The following is an 18,964-nucleotide window of genomic DNA, read 5'->3' on the forward strand; positions in this document are numbered from 1 at the left end:
GTCCCCCGTGTCCCCCGATGCCCCCCGTGTCCCCGATGTCCCCCCCCATGTCTCTGTCCCCCCAAGTCTCCCCGTCCCGGTCGGGGTCTCCGCGCCCCCCCGGGCCCCCCCTGCCCCGCCGCTCCCCCCGTGGGCTCCTTTGGGGGTGCCCGATGTCGGGCGGGAATGTCGCCGTGTCGCCGTGTCGCCGTGCCGGCGCGCTGCCCCGCGCCCGGCCCCACGCGCGCCCCGCGGGTGGGCGGTGAGTGAAGGCGGCACCTGCGCCCGGTAAAAATAGCGCGGGCGGGGAGGGGCGGGGGCCGGGACCGGGGGGGGCCGGGACCGGGGACCGGTGTACGGGGTACGGACCGGGGGGACGGGGACCGGGGGGACCGGGGTACGGACCGGGGGGACGGGGACCGGGGTACGGGCCGGTGGGACGGGGACCGGGAGGTACGGGCCGGGAGGACTGGGGGGCCGGGGGGACCGGGGACCGGGAGGTACGGGCCGGGGGGCCGGGGGGCCGGGGGGCCGGGGGGGTTTGGGGAAAGTCACGACGGGGCTTGGCGGGTCGGGAGGGGGAATGGGGGGCCGGGATGGAGATTTGGGGGGTCGGGAGGGGGAATAGGAGGGGTTGGGGGGTGGGGGGGGGTCGGAGGGGTTATAGGGGTCGGGAGGGGGAACAGGGGGCTCTGAGAGGGTGGGGGGGGTCGGGGCATTACAGGGGCCGGGAGGGGGAATAGGGGGGTCGAGACGGAGGTTTGGGGGGTCGGGAGGAGGAATAGCAGGGTCTGGGGGCTCTGGGGAGGTCGGGGGGTTATAGGGGTCGGGAGGGGGAATGGGGGGTGAGGATGGGGTTTGTGGGGCCGGGAGGGGACACGGGGGGCCGGGGTGGACGTTTGGGGGGTCGGGAGGGGGAATAGGAGGGGTTGGGGGTATGGGGGGGTTCGGGGGAGGGTTATAGGGGCCGGGAGGGGGAATGGGGGGTGAGGATGGGGTTCGAGGGGTCGGGAGGGGGGAATGGGGGGTCGGGATGGAGATTTGGGGGGTCGGGAGGGGGAATAGGAGGGGCTGGGGGGTATGGGGGTATGGGGGGGTTATAGGGATCGCGAGGGGGAATTGGGGGGTGAGGATGGGGTTTGTGGGGTCGTGAGGGGACACGGGGGGCCGGGAGGGGGAGTGGGGGGTCGGGATGAAGGTTTGGGGGGTCGGGAGGGGGAATAGCAGGGTCTGGGGGGGTCTGGGGGGGTTGTAGGGGTTGGGGGGGGTCTGGGGGAGTGGGGACAGAGTTCGAGGGGTCGGGAGGGGACACGGGGGGCCGGGGGGGGTGGTACAGGGCCCGGGGGGGCTGGAGGAGGTGGGGGGGCCAGGCTGGGGTATTGGGGTGTCGGGATGGGACATGGGGGAGCCGGGATGGGGACTGGGGGCCGGGCAGGGGCAGCGGGGGTGTCCGGGGTGGGGGAATGGGGGTGCCAGGGCTGGGGGGGGCATGGGGACAGGGGCGGGGGGGGTAACGGGGCTGGGGGGCTATGGGGGGCACGGGCAAGCTGGGGGGCGGGGGGGCACCCCAGTGACAGCACTGTGCCCCTGCAGCAGTGACCGCAGCAGCATGGAGCCCCAGGGAGACGGCGACACCCCCAGCCCCAGCACCCCCAGCACCCCCAGCACCCCCAGCACCCCCAGCACCCCCACCCCCGGGGCTGCCCCTCGCCCCCCCGCGGGGCCGGGGGATGGGGGGGCGGGCAGCAGGGAGGCGGCAGCCCAGCACGGCGGGGGGGACCCCCGGGCGGCGGGGGGGGAGGCGGGGGGCGGCCGGGGCGCAGGGGGCGCGGGGGGGGAGGGCGGGGGCGCAGGGGATGCGGGGGGCGACGCCAAGGCGGCGGTGGCTGAGGATGCGGGGGGCGATGCCGGGGGAGCAGGGGGTGACAGCGAGGTGGCTCAGGATGCGGGGAGCGAGGACAAGGGTGCAGGGGATGCGGGGAGAGAGGACAAGGCGGCCCAGGGTGCAGGGACTGAGGTCAAGGCCGCAGGGGACACAGGGGGCGAGGTGACGGGCGCAGGGGACGCGGGGAGAGAGGACAAGGGTGCAGGGGACGCGGGGATGGAGGACAAGGCGGCCCAGGGTGCAGGGACTGAGGTCAAGGCCGCAGGGGATGCGAGGGGTGAGGTCAAGGCTGCAGGGGACGCAGGGGGTGAGGTGACGGGCGCAGGGGACGCGGGGGGCCATGCCCAGGCGGAGGCGGCCGGGGAGGCGGGGGGCGATGCCACGGGGGGTGCCGGGGGCAGCACCGGGGCGGCAGGGGATGGCGGGAGCGACGCCAGGGCAGAGGCACCGAAGGACGGCGGGAGCGGTGCTGGGGTCACTGGGGGTGACACCGGGGGTGACACCGGGGGTGCTGGGGGTGCCGGGAGCGGTGCCGGGGCAGAGGCGGCCGGGGATGCCGGGGCGGGGGCTGCAGAGGGGCCGCAGGAGGCCGGGCCGGGGCCGGCAGCAGCGGGCAGCACCCGGGGCCGGCAGGTGAGGGGGGGCACGGGGACAGGGGTGGCACTGCCAGGGACACTGGGGTGGCAGGGCGGGCGGCAGGGGTGGTAGGGGTGGGGACAGGGGTGGCCGTGCCAGGGCAGGGTGGCCGTGCCCGTGCTGGCAATGCCAGGGCAGGGTGGCCGTGCCAGGGCAGGGTGGCCGTGCCCGTGCTGGCAGTGCCACCCCGGTTGTGCCCGCAGGAGCCCGCCTGGCTGCACGACGAGGAGGATGAGCTGTGGCCTGAGTTCCCCCCCTGCTCGTCCCCAGGGGGGGCCACCAGCCCCACATCCCCCCTCTCCCCCACGTCCCCCCTGTCCCCTACGTCCCCCGTCTCCCCCACATCTCCTGTGTCCCCCACATCCCCCACATCCCCCACGTCCCCCACGTCCCCCACAGGTAAGGGCCGCGCTGGGCAGGGCGGGCGGCGCGGGCAGGGCCCTGCGGTGGCACCAGCGTCCCCTGGGGTCACCACTGCCCACACAGTGTCCCCCCTCCATGGGGTCCCCGACAGATCCCCCATGTCCCTCCCCGGGGGGGAGGACCTCCAGCCCCCTACCCCTGAGGGTGCCCCAGGGTCGCCCCCCATTCGGTGCCCGCAGGGGAGGTGGGTGCCCTCCCGCCCCTGACGCCTCCTCTCTCCCTCGCAGGCGGCACCACCGGGGGCGCGGGGGGCAGCGAGAGGTGAGTGTGGGCGGGGGGGCACGGCCCCGTGGGTGCCCCACGGGGGGCCAGCATGGGGCTGCCCCATAGCCCTGCCCCACCGCGGGCACCCGCGGCGCCGCGCCCCAGGCTGGCAGCCCGCAGCCCTGCGTCCCCACGGGTGGCACCCCAATGCCCCGTCCCCACGGGTGGCACCCGCAGCGGTGCCCTCGCCCCCGCCCACGGGGCTGCCCCTGTGCCCGCAGGGGTGCGCCGGCAGCGGGGCCGCGGGGCCGGGCGCCCCCCGGGACGGCGGGGCTGAGGCCGAGACCGGAGGGGGCCGGGGGGCGGCCGCGGGCGAGTGCCCGGGTGCAGGGGCGCAGCGCCATCCTGGAGAAGTTTGGAGGGTGAGAGGGGCCCGGCCCCACGGGTACTGGGGGGCCATGGGGCAATGGGGGGCTATGGGTTGGGGGGTGTTGGGGGGCCATGGAGTGGGGGGCCGTGGGGTATTGGGGGTAACGGGGGGCCATGGGGCAATGGGAGATTACTGGGGGGCCATGGGGCAATGGGCGGCCATGGGGCAGGGGGCTACTGGGCCACTGGCCAGCGGGGAGCCCGCAGGGCAGCCGCCATGGGGGAAATGGGCCAACGGGGGACAGCGGGGCAGAGACGGAGCAGTGGGGATGCCCCGGGGACAGGGGCTGGGGGTCCCAGCGGGGCGGACAGTGGCCAACCGGGAACCGCCGGGAGGGTCGGCCAAGGGGGCCGGGGTGTTGGGTGCCCCACGGCGCCGGCATCGCGCAGGGCGGCCACGGGGCCGGCCCCGCACCTGAGGCGGACGGGCGGCACCGCCACGGTGAAGGCCATGCTGCTGGAGTGGTGCCGCGCCAGGACCCGCGGCTACCAGGTGAGAGCCGGGGGCGGCCGTGGCACAGCCACGGGGCGGCCACGGGGCAGCCGTGGGGCAGCCATGGGGCGGCCTGACCCCATCCATCTGCGGCAGCATGTGGACGTGCAGAACTTCTCGGGGAGCTGGGGCAGCGGCCTGGCCTTCTGCGCCCTCCTCCACAGCTTCTTCCCCGACGCCTTCGACTACGGCGGCCTGGAGCCCGACGCCCGCCGGCACAACTTCGCCCTGGCCTTCGCCACCGCCGAGTGAGCGCAAGCCCCGGCCCCCGGCCCCGGCCCCGGGCGGGTGGCCCCGGGTGACGGCCGTGTCCCCGCAGGGAGCGGGCGGGCTGCGCCCCGCTGCTGGAGGTGGAGGACATGGTGCGGCTGCCGGTGCCCGACGCCAAGTGCGTCTACACCTACCTGCAGGAGCTGTACCGCTGCCTGGTGGCCAAGGGGCTGGTGAAGACCAAGAAGCGCTGAGGGGGGTCCCCTGCGGCCCCCGCCTGTGCCACCCCCGCCTTGTCCCCCGCCCCGTCCCCCAGCAGTAAAGCTTGCAGCGCCAGGCGCCAGCGGCCTCGTCTCTCGCGGCGGGGACGTGGGCACAGGGACGCGGCACAGGGAAGTGGCACAGGGACGTGGGCACAGGGACGTGGGCACAGGGACATGGGCACAGGAACGCGGCACAGGGATGCAGGCACAGGGACGTGGGCACAGGGACGCCGGCACAGGGACACGGCACAGGGACATGGGCACAGGGACGCGGCACAGGGACGTGGGCACAGGGACGCGGCACAGGGATGCGGCACAGGGATGTGGGCACAGGGATGCGGGCACCAGGCGAGCGACGGGGGACTGGCGCGAGCTGGCACCGGGGTGGGCACAGCCGCGGCGCCGCAGAGGGGACAGGCAGGCAGGGCGGCAGCGCCCAGGGCTGGCACAGGGTGGGCAGCACCCCCCGGTGCCCCCCGCCGTCCCAGCGAGGCGTCACGGAGCCGAAGCAGGAGCGGGATCACATTTATTAACTTAGGTGCAGGGCGGTGTGGCCCCCGTCGGGCGCCGGGACCCCGCAGCGGTGCCAGGCGGGACCCCCACGTCCCCGCTCCAGCGCCGGCAGGCGCAGGGCCGGGGGCGACGCCGGCAGCGCGGGGGCTCAGGGGCCGGGGGGGGCCGGGGGTCGCCTCTCGGCGTGGCGCCGGGTGTGCTCCTCCGCCCGGCGCCAGAAAACCTCGGGCTGGTCCTGGAGCTCCCGGGCCAGATCCGGGCGCAGCACCCGCTGGGGGTCCGGGTGGTCCAGCAGCAGCAGCAGGTCCTGCAGCACTGCGGGCACGGGGGGGTCAGGGCGGGCGCCCCTCTCCCCGCGCCCCCGTCCCGTCCCCGAGGCGCCCACCTTGGGTGGCGCGGGTGGTGGGCGCCCAGTGCCGGGCGGAGGTGAGGGGCTGGCAGACGCTGCCGTCGAGGCCCACGCCGGGGTGGTAGATGCTGGTGCGGAGGGTGGCGCGGGGGGGCTCCAGCGGGTGCTGGGGCGAGAAGGCCAGCTCGAAGCGGAAGGCGCCGGCGTTGTACGGGGGGTTGTTCTGCCATGGGGGGGGCACTCAGACCCCCGCCGCAGCACCCATGGGGGCCCTGTCCCGGCCCCGACCCCAGTGCCCCCCGCGGGGACCCTCCCAGGCGGGGAACCCCCACCCAGTGCCCCCAGCCCAGGACCCCAGGGGTCCCCGCAGTGTCCCCACGGGACCCTCCCCACGTTGCCCCGGCAGGGACGCCTGCTCAGCGCCCCCCGAGCCCCCAGGGGAACCCCCAGCCCCCCCGGCCCCCCCAGGGGCCCACCTCCCCTCCAGGCCCCCCGTGCCCCCGCAGTCCCCCCGTGCCCCCGGGGGACCCCCCTCGCCCCCAGCCCCTCGTTCCCCAGGGGACCCCCCGTGCCCTCAGGCCCCCCCGCGCCCCCAGACCCCAGTGCCCAGGGGACCCCCCGTGCCCTCAGGGCCTCCTGTGCCCAGGGACCCCCCGCACCCCCAGACCCCCCTGGACCCCGAACCCCCCCCGACCCCCCCGTGACCAGGGACCCCCCCAGCCCCCCGGCCCCGCCCCCGGCCCCGCCCCCGGCCCCGCCCCACGCACGGGCAGCAGCAGCCCCTCCCAGCGCAGCACGTGCCCCTCCAGCGGCCGCAGCTCGCGGGCCCCGCCCCAGCGCCGCGCCTCCTCCAGCTCCTGCGGGGCGGGGCGATGGGCGGGGCGATGGGCGGGGAGGTGGGCGGGGCGGGGAAGGGACACGCCCCACGGGCGGGGCCCGCCCCGCCGGGGAAACGAAACCGGAGCGTGGCGCTGCCGGGGGGGCCCGAACCCCCGCCCCGGCACCGGAGACCCCCGCCCCGGCACCCCCGCCCCGGCACCCGGCACCGGAGACCCCCTGCCCCGGTACCGCCTCACCCCGCACCCCCGCACCCCGGTACCGCCGCACCCCGCACCCCCGCACCGGCAGCCGGCACCAGAGACCCCCTGCCCCGGTACCTCCACACCCTGCGCCCCGGCACCCCCGCATCCTGCACCGGCACCGGAGACCCCTTGCCCCGGTACCGCCGTCCCGCCGCCCCGGCACTGGCACCCCCGCACCCCGGCACCCCCGCATCCCGCACCGGCATCCCCGGCACCCCGGGACCCTCCCCCCCGCACCCCGGGACCGGGATCCCTCGGCCACCCCCGCCCCGGTGCCGGCACCGCCCGGGGCTGACACCAGGACGCCGGTGCCGGTAGGGGGGTACGGCCGCGCCCGCCCCCGGTGCCCCCGGTGCCCTCCTGCCCCTGCCCACCTTGGCGATCCTCCCAGCCATCGCCCTTAGTGCCCTGGGCTGCTGGGCGGGGCTCCACCAGGCCACGCCCCAGGGAGGCGGGGCAAGAGACTCTAGCCCCGCCCCAAGCCCAGAGGTGGGCGGGCCTTGGGCAGCCTGGGGCCATAAAGACGGGTGGGGATGAGGGGCCAGAGGGGCCTTGGGCAGCCTGGGGCCATAAAGACGGGTGGGGATGAGGGGCCAGAGGGGCCTTGGGCAGCCTGGGGCCACAGAAGTTGGCAGTGAGGGGCCAGACCTGCCCCAGGCAGCCGTGGGCACGGCAGCTCTGGCAGGGTGGGAGGCCCAGGGGTGTCCCTGCCCCAGGGCTTGCTGGGAGGTGGGCAAAAGCTGGGAGCCATGTGAGAGGGGCCAGACTCTCCTGGAGCAGCCCAAGGTGCTGGCGAGGCGTGGGGCAGGCAGGCTCCCAGGTCACCCCTGTGCAGTGGGGCCAGGGCGGAGTGAGGAGCTCCCTTGGCCAGTGCTGGAGGGCAGGGGGCGAGGTGGTCCCTGCCCCACCCCAGGCAGCAGAGAAATGGGGGGGGGAGCCTGGAGGGGGCACAGCGCCTGGGCCTCCCCCCGAGTCACTGGGGGATCAGAGAGACAAGGACAGGGAGCTTGGGCTGAGCTTGGGTGGTGAGACTGCCCCTTGTCACCATGGGGGCCATAGAGACGGGGCAGTTGAGTGGCTAGACTGCCCCTTGTCACCATGGGGGCCATAGAGACGGGGCAGTTGAGTGGCTAGACTGCCCCTTGTCACCTCAGGGGTCACAGAGTGGGGGCAGCTGAGCGGCTAGAGCACCCCACCCCACCTCCCAAGGGGTGCCTTCCCAAGGGGTTTGGTCCTCCCGCGCTGGGAGCAGAGCAGGACGCAGGGCTGGAAGGGGCGGGGGAGCCCCATCCGGCCCCGGGCGCCTGTGCCCAGCCGCCCCCCCGTGCCCCGGCCAACCCCCGGCTGATTTACGGGAAGCGTCGGCAGCCGCCTGCCGCCCTCCTTAATCTTTAACCAGCAGGGCCGGATCTGGCCAGATCCCCCTGCGCCCGGCTGGACACGCAGGGACCCGACCCGCCAGGCACCCAGGTGGGCCCAGGGTGCCACCTCCTCCTGCCCCCGCGCCCAGCTCCCCGGGGGTGTCAGACCTGGGGGCACCGTGGGGGGGGGTGCCCGGGGTGGGGGTGCAGGGTGCCGGGGTGGCATGGGAGGGCGTTGGGTGCCAAGGTGGGGTGCTGGCAGCTGGGGTGGGGGTGCTGGGTGCCTGTCAAGCCCTTGACCCGTGCTTGCCCCCCAGGATGCCCACCATGATGCTCTGGCTGCCCCTGGCGTGGCTGGTGGCCACAGCCACGGCCACTGTCACCCCGGTAAGTGTGGCCCAGGGACACGGGCTCCCTGCGCCCATGCCTGCCCTCGTCTGAGTCCCCGGCCTGGGTGCCCCCCTGCCCACCCTCACCAGCGTCCCCGTGCCCAGGTGCCCACGCCAGAGGTCTCTCCCAGCCAGCTGAAGCTGCTCAGACAGCAACCATCGCCGCCGGTGCCCCCCCATCCTGCCCCGGGCCCGCCGGGGGATGCGGGGGCACCCACCCTGCCTGTGCCCACCCCCCGTGCCCACCCTGAGGAGCTGCCCGGCTTGGATGCCCCCCTCAAGGCCACCGATGCCCCCAGCCCCGAGGAGCCTCAGGGAGCACCCGAGGAGCCGGGCACCGCGGCCAAGGGCAGCACGGCAGCACCCACAGCTGGCACCACCCAGGGGCCCCCCAGCACCCCGGGCACCAGCGCCCCGCCGTGCCCCGGGGACGAGGAGCCGGCCGAGGCCTGCGGGGTGCCCACGGGGGAGCAGCGGGCAGCCGTGGCCGAGGCGCTGGGCACCTTCGCCCTCCGCTTCTACCAGCACATGGCGGAGGCTGCCCAGCCCGATGCCAACCTGCTCTTCTCCCCCATCAACGTGGCCATGGGGCTCTCGCACCTCCTGCTCGGTGAGGGGCTGCCCGCGGGCACCGCCGTGGGCTCTGCTGTGGGCTCTGCCATGGGCTCTGCCGTGGGCTCTGCCGTGGGTGCTGCTATGGGCTCTGCCGTGGGCTCTGCTGTGGGCACCACCATGGGCTCTGCCGTGGGCTCTGCCGTGGGTGCTGCCGTGGGCTCTGCCGTGGGCTCTGCCGTGGGTGCTGCTATGGGCTCTGCCGTGGGCACTGCTGTGGGCTCTGCTGTGGACGCCACTGTAGGCTCTGCCATGGGCTCTGCCATGGGCGCTGCTGTGGGTGCTGCCGTGGGCTCTGCCGTGGGCTCTGCCCTCATCCCCGCTATGGGCACTGCTGTGGGCCCCACCTGCAGCCCCACGGCCATCCCAGCCCTGCGCAGTGCCCATGGGCACCTCGCTGAGCTTCCCCTGTGCCCGCAGGCGCCCGCGGTGAGACCCGTGAGCGCCTGGGCGCCATCCTGGCGTACCCGCCGGAGCTGGCCTGCGTGCACGGCGCCCTGCAGCAGCTTGCCAGCGCGCCCGGCTTCTTCTCCACCGCACAGATCTTCCACCACGCAGGTGAGGCGGGCGGCCGGGCGCCGGCGGGGCCACCGATGCCAGGCGGGCACGGGGCTGACGCCGGCTGTGCCGCCGGGCAGGGCTGCACCTCCGGCCCCGCTTCCTCAACGAGTCGTGGCACTTCTACGGCGCCCGCCCGCGGGCGCTGAGCGGCAACGAGAGCCTGGACCTGCTGCGCGTCAACGAGTGGGTGCGCGAGGCCAGCCGGGGGCTCCTGCCCAGCCTCCTGCCCACGCTGCCTGCCCAGCCCCGCCTGCTGCTGCTCAGCGCCGTCCACTTCCAGGGTACGGCCTCCGGCGGTGGGATCTGCCCTGGGGATCCTCCATGGTTCTGCCCTGGGATCTACCTGGGGGTTGGCTCAGGGATCTGCCTCGGGGTCTTCCCTGGGGGTTGGCTCAGGGGTCTGCCCTGGGGTCTGCCATTGGAATCTGTCCTGGGGATCTGCCCTGGCACCTACCCTGGGCTCTGCTCGGGGAATTGGCTCTGGGATCTGCCCTGGGATCTACCTGGGGATTGACTTGGGGGTCTGCCCCGGGATCTGCCCTGGGATCTGTCCTGGGGGCTGGCTCTGGGCTCTGCTCTGGGCTCTGCTTGGGGAATTGGCCCCGGGATCTGCCCTGGGATCTGCCCCAGGACTTGCTCAGGGGAAGTGGTTCAGGGATCTGCCCTCGAGCTTGGCCTCGAGATCTGCCCCGGGACCTGCCCGGGATCGGGCGTGGGGCCGAGCCCGAGGGCTCCCGCGGGGCAGCCGCCTGGCTCCCCGTCCCCGCAGCCCCGCTGCCGTGTCCCCGCAGCCGCCTGGCGCACGCCGCTGGAGGCCAAGAAGACGCTGCCGCTGCCCTTCCTGCGCCCCGGGCGCCCCCCGCGCCTGGTGCCCACCATGACCAGCAAGAAGTACCCAGTGGCCTCCTTCACCGACCCCCGCCTGCAGGTCCAGGTACCCGCCGCCGGCCGGGGCCTCGCTGCCTGGCGCTGGGGGGCTCTGACATCACGGCCGGGGGTGCTGGGCTGTGACATCACTCCCGTGGAACTCGGGAAGGATGCCAGGCTGTGACCTCACTGCAGTGGCTCTGCAGGGGGAGCCGGGCTGTGATGTCACACCCCTGGCACTGGGGGGGTTGCCAGGCTGTGATGTCACTGTGGTGGCACTGGGGGGTTGCCAGGCTGTGACATCATTCCCATGGAACTCAGGAAGGATGCCAGGCGGTGACCTCACTGCGACAGCACTGAGGGGGATGCCAGGCTGTGATGTCATTGCTGTGGCACTGGGGGGGGTTGCCAGGCTGTGATGTCATTCCTGTGGCACTGGGGGAGGTTGCCAGGCTGTGAGGTCACTGCAGTGGCACTGAGAGGGATGCCGGGCTATGATGTCACTCCTGTGGCACTGGGGTGTGCTGGGCTGTGAGGTCACTGTGGTGGCACTGAGGGGGATGCTGGGCTGTGACATCACTGGGGTGGCACTGGGGGGGTGCCAGGCTGTGACGTCACTGGGGTGGCACTGAGGGGGATGCTGGGCTGTGATGTCACTGGGGTGGCACTGAGGGGGGTGCCGGGCTGTGACGTCACTGCGGTGGCACTGAGGGCCGGGTCTGTCCCACAGGTGGGGCGGCTGGAGCTGAGCGGGGGGCTCAGCCTGGTGGTGCTGGTGCCGCGGGGGCCCCCGGGGGCGCTGGGGACCCTGGAGCGGGCGCTGGACCCCCCCACCTTCCTGGGGCTGCTGCGGCGGGCGGCCCGCACCCCCCCCCAGGCCACCGCCCTGGCCCTGCCCCGCCTGCGCCTCGACCTCGCCCTGGACGTGGTGGCCCTGGTCCACGACATGGGTAAGGCCACCGACCCCCCCTCCCCGACCCCGGGCCTGCCCGTGACATCGCTTCTTGGGCTGGGTGGGCTAGGGGTGATGTCACTTCCTGCGCAGGAGGTGATGTGCAATGATGTCACTCCCTGCAGGACGTCCCTGGTCCCTATGCAGGTCCCTTTCCCCAGGGGCCCCAATGTCCCCAGCGTCCCCCAGTGTCCCCAGGGTCCCCCAGCGCCCCCAGGGTCCCCCAGCGCCCCCGTGTCCCTGGTGTCCCCCCTGTCCCCAGTGCCCCTGATGTGCCCCACTGCCCCCGGTGCCCATAACGTCCCCCTTCTCCCCAGGGTCCCCCAGTGTCCCCATGTTGCCCCTGCTGTCTCTGGCGTCCCCAGTGTCCCCAATATCCCCCATCTCCCTGGTGCCCCCCAGGTCCCTTAGTGCGCCCCGCTGCCCCCCATTGCCCCTTTGCCCCTGATGTCCCTGGTGTCCCTGGTGTGCCCCTACTGTCCCCCACATCGCCGGTGTCCCCAGGGCCCCTCAGTGTCCCCCGTGTCCCTAGTGCCCCCTCTGCACCCATATCCCCGTTGGCCCCGGTGTCCATCCCCGGTGTCCCCCGCATCCCCGGTGTCCCCGCGGGGGTGGCACTGAGGACGGGTGCCGCAGACTACGGGCTGTTCCTGGACGCGGAGCTGTGCGGGCTGGCGCGGGGCCCGGAGGTGGCGGTGGACGCGGCGCGGCACCGGGCCGTGCTGGCGCTGGACGAGGCCGGCGTGGAGGCGGCGGGCGCCATGGCCACCTCGGTGGCCCGCACGGCCCTGCTGCTGGAGGCCCTGCGCCCCTTCCTCTTCGTCCTCTGGCACGACGCCGGCGCCGTCCCCCTCTTCATGGGCCGCCTCAGCGACCCCCAGCCCTGACCCCTGCCTGCACCTGCCTTCTGCTGCCCCCCTGCCCCCTTCCCTGCCTCCATCCCTGCCTCCTTTCCTCCATCCCTCTCTCTCCCTGCCTCCTTCCCTCCCTCCATCCCTCTCTTTCTCTCTCCCTCCATCCCTGCCTCCATCCCTGCCTCCTTCCCTCCATCCCTTGTCCCTACTTTCCTCCCTCCCTCCTTCTCTCCCTCCCCCATCCCTTGTCCCTCCCTCCTTCCTCCCTTCCCTTTCTCCTTCCCTCCCTCCCTCTTTCGTTCCAACCACCCTCCAGCCTCCATCCTTCCCTCTTTTCCCTCTCTCCAGCCCTCCCTCCCTCCTTCCAGCCTCCCTCATCCCTCCCTCTCTCCTCCCATCCCTCCCTGTCCCTCCCTCTCTCCAGCTCTCCCTCCCTCCCCGCCTCCTTCTCCACCTCCCCTCCCCGCCCCCCTTTCCCTCCCCATCTCCCCCACGGGGCAGTACAGGGGCCCTGCCCCCCGTGCCTCAGTTTCCCCATCAGCGGGGCCGAGGCCCCAATAAAGCACCGACCTCAGCGCGGCTCCTGCCTGCGGGGAGGGGAGGGGGCAGCCCGGGTGCGGGGGGGCTATCGGGGCCGCCCCCATCCACGCCAGGGTGCCCGCGGGGCCCGGCTGCGGGCCGGCGTCACCCCAGGGTGCCAGGGCTGAGCCAGGGGAGGCGGCGGCCCCGGGGGCGGGTGACACCCAGCACCTTCCTAAAAAAAAAGCCTTTATTGCCCTAGAAAAGCCCCCGCAGCCCCCGCGCGCTGGCGAGGGCCACCGCACCCCCGGGGGGCACCGGGGCAGGCGCGAAGGTGGGGGCACCCACCGCCAGCACCCCGGGGCGGCTGCCCGCCGGGGCGGGGGTGCCCCCGCCGAGCCCCCGCCGAGCCCCCGCCGAGCCCCTCAGTCCCAGCCGTTCTCCTTCACCATGTGCGACATCTCGATGATGAACTTCCCCTCCTTGTACTTCTGGCTGCTCTCGAAGGCCTGCTCCTGGGGGAGACGGCGTGAGACCCCCGTGCCCCCGGCGGGGCGCCGGCGCCCAGGCCGTGGGGTTGGGGTGCCCGGGGTGCCGCCTCCGCCGGGGCTTTGGGGCGCCCAGCGCCGTGTCCACAGCAAAGGCTCGGGGTGCCCGGGGTGGTGCCCCCGTTACGGGTTCGGGGCGCCCAGACCAGGGAGTTGGGGTGCCCGGGGCAGTGCCCTCAGGGCGGGCTCAGGGTGCCCCGGCTGGTGCCCACGGTGAGGGTTGGGGCAGCGGGGCGGGGGTGCCGGGCGCGGGGGCACTCACGTATTTCCAGCCCAGGGTGGTCTTGCAGCTCTGGCAGAAGATGTCGGCCACCGAGTGCAGCCCCGTCAGCAGCAGCCGCTGCTCCGCCGGGCCACAGCCCACGTTCACCCTGCGCCCAGAGAGCCGGGAGGTGGGCCACCGCCGGGCACCGGCACGGCACAGCCCAGCATGGCACAGCCCGGCACGGCTCAGCCTGGTGTGGCACAGCCCAGCATGGCTCAGCCCGGCACGGCTCAGCCTGGCACAGCACAGCCCGGCACGGCTCAGCCTGGTGCAGCACAGCCCGGCACGGCTCAGCCTGGCACAGCACAGCCCAGTGTGGCTCAGCCTGGTGTGGCACAGCCCAGCATGGCTCAGCCCGGCGTGGCACAGCCCGGCACTGCCAGGACAGCAGCCCCGGGTGCCTCCCCGGTGCCCGCAGCCCAGGACCCCCGCTGGCACCCCCGCCCATGGCCGCCGTCCCGGGGTGCCCGCTGGTACTCACACGGAGTTGAACAGGTAGGCACGGCCGTGGCTGCCCTGGAAGGACTGCGGGGACACGGCGCGAGTCACCGGCTGCGCCCTGTGTCCCCTGGGCCACCCGCGTCCCCCCGTCCCGCCGCATCACCACCATGCAACGCGCCGGCCCGGGGACACCGAGGGGGAGACGGTCACCTCCGTGGGAGCACCACAGGGGACCCCTGCCACCCCCAGGACACCGGGGGGGGACACTGGCTACTCTGGGGACGCAGGGGCAACGCCTGCCACCGCGGGGGCACCGTGGGGAATGTCCCCACCTCGAGGACAACACTGGGGCAGTGCTCTCCCCCCGGGGGACACCACGGCGGGGACACTTGCCACGCCACAGGCACCATGGGGGCGACGCTCGCTGGCCCAGGGCCACCTCGGGAGGAAGCTCACTGGCCTGGGGGCACGGCGGGGGACGCTCGCTGGCCCAGGGCCACCTCGGGAGGAAGCTCACTGGCCTGGGGGCACAGCGGGGGACGCTTGCTGGCCCAGGGCCACCCGGGGGGGACATCGAGGGCACCTTGGAGATGAGCTCCTCGTGGCGGGCCAGGTGGGCCCGGCAGTGGACGCAGCTGTAGGTGCGGTGGGAGCGGGGCAGGTAGCTGTGGAAGGTCCTGGGGGGCAGGCGGGCGGCGGGGGGCAGGCGGCGGCGGGCGGGGGGCATGGCGGGCGGCAGGGCCCCGGCGGGGCGCGGGGGGGCGGGGGGCACCGTGCAGCCCCCGCAGAGCCGCTCGCAGGGGAAGCAGCGCAGCAGAGCCCCGAGAGCCGTCGTTCCTCCCGCGGCGAGGTCGGGGGGCCCCGCCGCCCCGGGCCCCCCCAGGCGAGAAGGAGGCGGAAAAGGGGGGGCGGCCTAAGAAGGGTGAAGGGGAGGCGGTGAGGGGGCGGCAGGGCCGGGGCCCCCCCGCCCCGGCGCCCCCCGCCCCGCTGCCAGCTGAGACCGGGCGAGCTCACGGCACCGCCCCTCCCGGCGGTCCCCGGGGAGACCGGGGGTCCGGAGGGAGCGGGGCGGGGGGGGCTCCTAACGGGGGCTGGGGCTCCCCAAAAAGGGACCGGGATCCCGCGGGGGTGGGGGGGTCCCGGGGACACGACGGGGGTCCCGGTGGGGAGTGGGGGGCCCGGGACGGGAGGGTGGAGGTCCATGGGGGGACAGGACGGGGGTCCTGGGGGGATATTGGGGGTCCCGGGGACACGTCGGGGGTCCCGGTGGGATATTGGTGGTCCCGGGGACACGACGGGGGTCCCGGGACGGGAGGATGGAGGTCCATGGGGGGATGTTGGGGGTCCCGGGGACAGGACGGGGATCCCGGTGGGATATTGGGGGTCCCGGGGGGGACCACGGGGGTCCCGGGGAGAGGAAGGGGGTGCCGGTGGGGAGTGGGGGGCCCGGGGCGGGAGGATGGAGGTCCATGGGGGGACAGGACGGGGGTCCTGGGGGGATATTGGGGGTCCCGGGGACACGTCGGGGGTCCCGGTGGGATATTGGGGGTCCCGGGGGGGGAGTGGGGGGTCCCGGGGACACGACGGGGGTCCCGGGGCGGGAGGATGGAGGTCCATGGGGGGATGTTGGGGGTCCCGGGGACAGGACGGGGGTCCCGGGGGACACGCGGTGGGGGTGCCGGGGGCGTCCCGGGGGCCCGGGCGCCGCTCACCGCCTGCCGCTGTCCCCGCTGTCCCCGCTGTCCCCGCCGCCGCTGCCGCTGTCCCCGGGGCGGGCGCCGGGCGGGGGCAGCGGGCGGCCGCGGGGGGGCGGGGGCGGGGGCGGGGGGGGGCCCTGCGTGCCCGGGCACTGCATCACGGCACCGTGACTCATCCCCCCGCCGCCGTGACGTCACCGCCCGGCACCTCCGACGTCAGCCCCGCCGCCGGGGAAGCGCTGCGGGCGCCGGCGCCCCCCGCCCCCCCGGCCCGGGCCCCGGGCGCACGCAGATGAGATGTAAATCGGGCGGGGGGGGAGCGGGGGGCTGCGCGCAAATGAGATGCGGATGAGATGCAAATGAGATGCAGACGAGGGCGGGGCCCGCGGCGGCGGAGGGGGCGTGGTGCTGGCCGTATGCAGATGAGATGTAAATGAGCCCCGCCTCCCCCCCCTCCCCCCCCGCTGCGTCACACGTCACCGCGGCGGCCCCCCGCGCGGCTGCCATGGCAACCCCCGCCGCAGCTCCCCCCGCCCAACGGCCCGGGCGCGCTTCTCTGACCTCACTTCCGGCGCAGCCGCGGCGGCCCGGAAGCGCGGCGGCACCGGTAGGTGGGCGCGGGGCGGGCGGGCGGCACCGGCGGGTGCCATGGCAACGGCCTGAGGGCGGGGAGGGGGGACCGGGACCCCCGCAGCGGGCGGGGAGCGGGGGGGCGGCCCGGGGGACGGCCCGGGGCGGGCCAGGCCCGGGGGGGCGGCCGGGGGGGCAAGGCCCGGGGCGGGCAGGCCCGGCCCCGCCAGGCCCGGCCCCGCCGCCCACCCGGCGCCCTCCCCGCAGCGGGCAGGCGAGGCCCGGGCCGGCAGCGCGCCATGGCGGACGATGGCGGCGAGGAGAAGAAGCAGGTCGCCAAGTTCGAGCTGGAGCGGGAGACGGAGCTGCGGTTCGAGGTGGAGGCCTCGCAGACGGTGCAGCTGGAGCTGCTGACCGGCATGGCCGAGGTCTTCGGCACCGAGCTCACCCGCAACAAGAAGTTCACCTTCGACGCCGGCGCCAAAGTGGCCGTCTTCACCTGGCACGGCTGCACCGTCCAGCTCAGCGGCCGCACCGAGGTGGCCTACGTCTCCAAGGACACCCCCATGCTGCTCTACCTCAACACCCACACGGCCCTGGAGCAGATGCGGCGGCAGGCGGAGCGGGAGGACGAGCGGGGCCCCCGCGTCATGGTGGTGGGGCCCACCGACGTGGGTAAGTCGACCGTCTGCCGCTTGCTGCTGAACTACGCCGTGCGCCTGGGACGCCGGCCCACCTTCGTGGAGCTGGACGTGGGCCAGGGCTCCGTCTCCATCCCCGGCACCATGGGCGCGCTCTACATCGAGCGGCCGGCCGACGTGGAGGAGGGCTTCTCCCTCCAGGCCCCGCTCGTCTACCACTTCGGCTCCACCACCCCCGGCACCAACATCAAGCTCTACAACAAGGTGAGTGTGGGGGTCCCGCCCCGGTTCCCAGCCGGGCTCCGGCAATCCCTGCCGCCCGGGACCGTCCCGGCGCTTCTGCTGCTGTACAAAACTGTGTCGCGTCCCCACCCCGAGCCCTGCGCCCGCTTCTGGGCGCTGCAGCTTGAGGGAGCCGTGGGGAGGGCCGAGGCGGCGCGGGGAGAGGCGACACGGAGATGGCGGAGGGGCTGGAGGAGCCCCCTGAGGAGGGGAGGAGCTGAGGGACCAGGACTGAGCTTTTCCCTGCCCACGAGCCCCCGCGCCGGGCCCTTCCTGGGCTCCGAGTCGTGGCTGGCCGCGGAGGGCAAAGCCAGAGCCGCGGGTCACACACACCGAGCCGGCCCAGCCCGCGGTGTGCGGTAGGTGAGAGGGGAGCAGAGCACGGCCGCGGGAACGGTCCGATGGCTCTTGCGTGGAGCCAGCGTTAGCCAGAGCGCAGCAGCCGTCACCGCGCAGCTTCACTCCCCTGCAGGGACCCCCTCCTTCCTGCTGCTGTGGCCTGGCGCTCCGGTTCTGGAAACCCGGGTGGAAAGAAGCCCAAGAAAATCCTGAAGGCGCCCAAAAAGCTGACCCGAATCCCCAGGGTCCTCCCGCCGCTGCTGTTTGGTGCCAGAGGCCCCTGCTTGGCCGAAGGCCACTGCAGCCCCGCGCTGCCCTTGCCCTGGCCGCCCTTGGGGCAGAGAAGCGGCTCTCCTGCCGCAGTCGAGCACCCTTAAGTGCTTGTAACGTGTTTTAGGAATGGCTTCAGCCTCTGTGCGGCAAATCGCCCAGCTACCGGTTGAGGGTGGGGAAGAAAGAATTTTGTCCCGGGTGGCTGCCCAGGAGCCGGGCGTTGCACCTGCACCCGAGCAGTAAATAACCGCACGCGTTCGGAACAGCGCGGAGGGCGGATCGCTGTGTCCCCGAGGAGCGGGACGGGGCCTGGCACGCCGGCCCCCTGCCCTTCTGGTGCTGTTCAGGGACCGCCCGCTCCCCCGAGCGTCTCACCCCATTGAGCCAGCGTGGTCCCGCTGCGGGAACTGCGGCTTGGGGTGGTGGAGGAGGTGGGGACGGCGCTGGGGAGAGCGGCTGAGGTCTGGGGACGCGGGTGCGCCAGAAGGGTCTCTTCTCTGGCCTGACGCCTCCCCCCGTCTGCCCCGCAGATCACGTCCCGCCTGGCCGATGTCTTCAACCAGCGCTGCGAGGTGAACCGCCGCGCCTCCGTCAGCGGCTGCGTCATCAACACCTGCGGCTGGGTGAAGGGCTCGGGCTACCAGGCGCTGGTGCACGCCGCCTCCGCCTTCGAGGTGGACGTGGTGGTGGTGCTGGACCAGGAGCGGCTCTACAACGAGCTGAAGAGGGACCTGCCCCACTTCGTGCGCACCGTCCTGCTCCCCAAGTCCGGCGGGGTGGTGGAGCGCTCCAAGGACTTCCGGCGGGAGTGCCGCGACGACCGCATCCGGGAGTATTTCTACGGCTTCCGGGGCTGCTTCTACCCTCACGCCTTCGACGTCAAGTTCTCCGACGTCAAGATCTACAAGGTGGGGGCGCCCACCATCCCGGACTCCTGCCTGCCCCTGGGCATGTCGCAGGAGGACAACCAGCTGAAGCTGGTGCCGGTGACGCCGGGCCGGGACATGGTGCACCACCTCCTGAGCGTCAGCACCGCCGACGGCCCTGACGACAACATCTCGGAGACCAGCGTGGCCGGCTTCATCGTCGTCACCGGCGTCGACCTGGAGCGCCAGGTCTTCACCGTGCTCTCCCCCGCGCCGCGGCCGCTGCCCAAGAGCTTCCTCCTCATCATGGACATCCGCTTCATGGACCTGAAGTAGGGAGGAGCGGGGCCGGGCCCGCCGCGCCGCGCGATGCCTTTTGTACCGTTCGTTATTAAACCTCGAAGCCTTTCGCTGGCGGCTGCGTGTCTGCCCGCCGCGGGTGCCCGGGGAGCGGCGGCAGC

The 18,964-nt window shown here is 74.4% G+C and overlaps 5 protein-coding genes across 6 annotated transcripts; 3 read left to right on the plus strand and 2 right to left on the minus strand.

The window, feature by feature from the left end:
• Positions 1–2,080: 2,080 nt before the first annotated feature.
• SMTNL1 (smoothelin like 1) lies at positions 2,081–4,597 on the plus strand (the record flags this gene model as incomplete). The annotated part of the gene is made up of 7 exons (XM_082317333.1): positions 2,081–2,497; positions 2,704–2,899; positions 3,151–3,184; positions 3,409–3,549; positions 3,947–4,049; positions 4,146–4,297; positions 4,369–4,597. The coding sequence occupies 7 exons, from the start codon at positions 2,081–2,083 to the stop codon at positions 4,511–4,513; spliced, it is 1,188 nt and encodes a 395-aa protein (XP_082173459.1). The 3' UTR covers positions 4,514–4,597.
• A 471-nt stretch (positions 4,598–5,068) lies between these two features.
• On the minus strand, positions 5,069–6,878 carry LOC309593234 (ubiquitin-conjugating enzyme E2 L5-like). The gene is made up of 4 exons (XM_082317423.1): positions 6,841–6,878; positions 6,152–6,241; positions 5,421–5,607; positions 5,069–5,350 (listed from the first exon to the last, which is right to left on the minus strand). Exons 1-4 carry the CDS (start codon positions 6,859–6,861, stop codon positions 5,184–5,186), a joined length of 465 nt encoding a protein of 154 aa, XP_082173549.1. The 5' UTR covers positions 6,862–6,878; the 3' UTR covers positions 5,069–5,183.
• On the plus strand, positions 6,324–12,510 carry SERPING1 (serpin family G member 1). Of its 2 annotated transcripts, none has more exons than XM_082317421.1 (8): positions 6,324–6,448; positions 8,145–8,214; positions 8,322–8,826; positions 9,249–9,386; positions 9,467–9,670; positions 10,181–10,323; positions 10,987–11,206; positions 11,845–12,510. In XM_082317421.1, exons 2-8 carry the CDS (start codon positions 8,146–8,148, stop codon positions 12,093–12,095), a joined length of 1,530 nt encoding a protein of 509 aa, XP_082173547.1. In that variant the 5' UTR covers positions 6,324–6,448; position 8,145; the 3' UTR covers positions 12,096–12,510. The 2 variants fall into 2 exon arrangements, with proteins under 2 accessions (XP_082173547.1, XP_082173548.1); XM_082317422.1 differs by lacking the exon at positions 6,324–6,448 and adding an exon at positions 7,880–7,936.
• A 473-nt stretch (positions 12,511–12,983) lies between these two features.
• Positions 12,984–16,182, minus strand: YPEL4 (yippee like 4; the record flags this gene model as incomplete). Its single annotated transcript, XM_082317334.1, has 5 exons — positions 12,984–13,096; positions 13,392–13,500; positions 13,876–13,919; positions 14,419–14,748; positions 16,099–16,182. 5 exons carry the CDS (start codon positions 16,180–16,182, stop codon positions 13,007–13,009), a joined length of 657 nt encoding a protein of 218 aa, XP_082173460.1. The 3' UTR covers positions 12,984–13,006.
• CLP1 (cleavage factor polyribonucleotide kinase subunit 1) lies at positions 16,111–18,839 on the plus strand (the record flags this gene model as incomplete). Its single annotated transcript, XM_082317985.1, has 3 exons — positions 16,111–16,139; positions 16,370–17,007; positions 18,168–18,839. Exons 2-3 carry the CDS (start codon positions 16,402–16,404, stop codon positions 18,837–18,839), a joined length of 1,278 nt encoding a protein of 425 aa, XP_082174111.1. The 5' UTR covers positions 16,111–16,139; positions 16,370–16,401.
• Positions 18,840–18,964: the final 125 nt, after the last annotated feature.

This window comes from Platalea leucorodia, assembly GCF_965183815.1.
Source record: "Platalea leucorodia genome assembly, chromosome: 7".
Classification (NCBI taxonomy): domain Eukaryota; kingdom Metazoa; phylum Chordata; class Aves; order Pelecaniformes; family Threskiornithidae; genus Platalea; species Platalea leucorodia.

Coding starts and splice junctions, on each gene's coding strand:
- LOC309593234 (XM_082317423.1), bottom strand. CDS start 6,861: ATGGCTGGGAGGATCGCCAAG. Junction 5,608..6,151: donor GGGAGGGGCTGCTGCTGCCC/GTGCGTGGGGCG, acceptor CCCCCATGGCAG/AACAACCCCCCGTACAACGC. Junction 5,351..5,420: donor CACCACCCGCGCCACCCAAG/GTGGGCGCCTCG, acceptor CCGTGCCCGCAG/TGCTGCAGGACCTGCTGCTG.
- SERPING1 (XM_082317421.1), top strand. CDS start 8,146: ATGCCCACCATGATGCTCTGGCTGCCCCTGGCGTGGCTGGTGGCCACA. Junction 9,671..10,180: donor CAGCGCCGTCCACTTCCAGG/GTACGGCCTCCG, acceptor GTGTCCCCGCAG/CCGCCTGGCGCACGCCGCTG. Junction 10,324..10,986: donor ACCCCCGCCTGCAGGTCCAG/GTACCCGCCGCC, acceptor TCTGTCCCACAG/GTGGGGCGGCTGGAGCTGAG.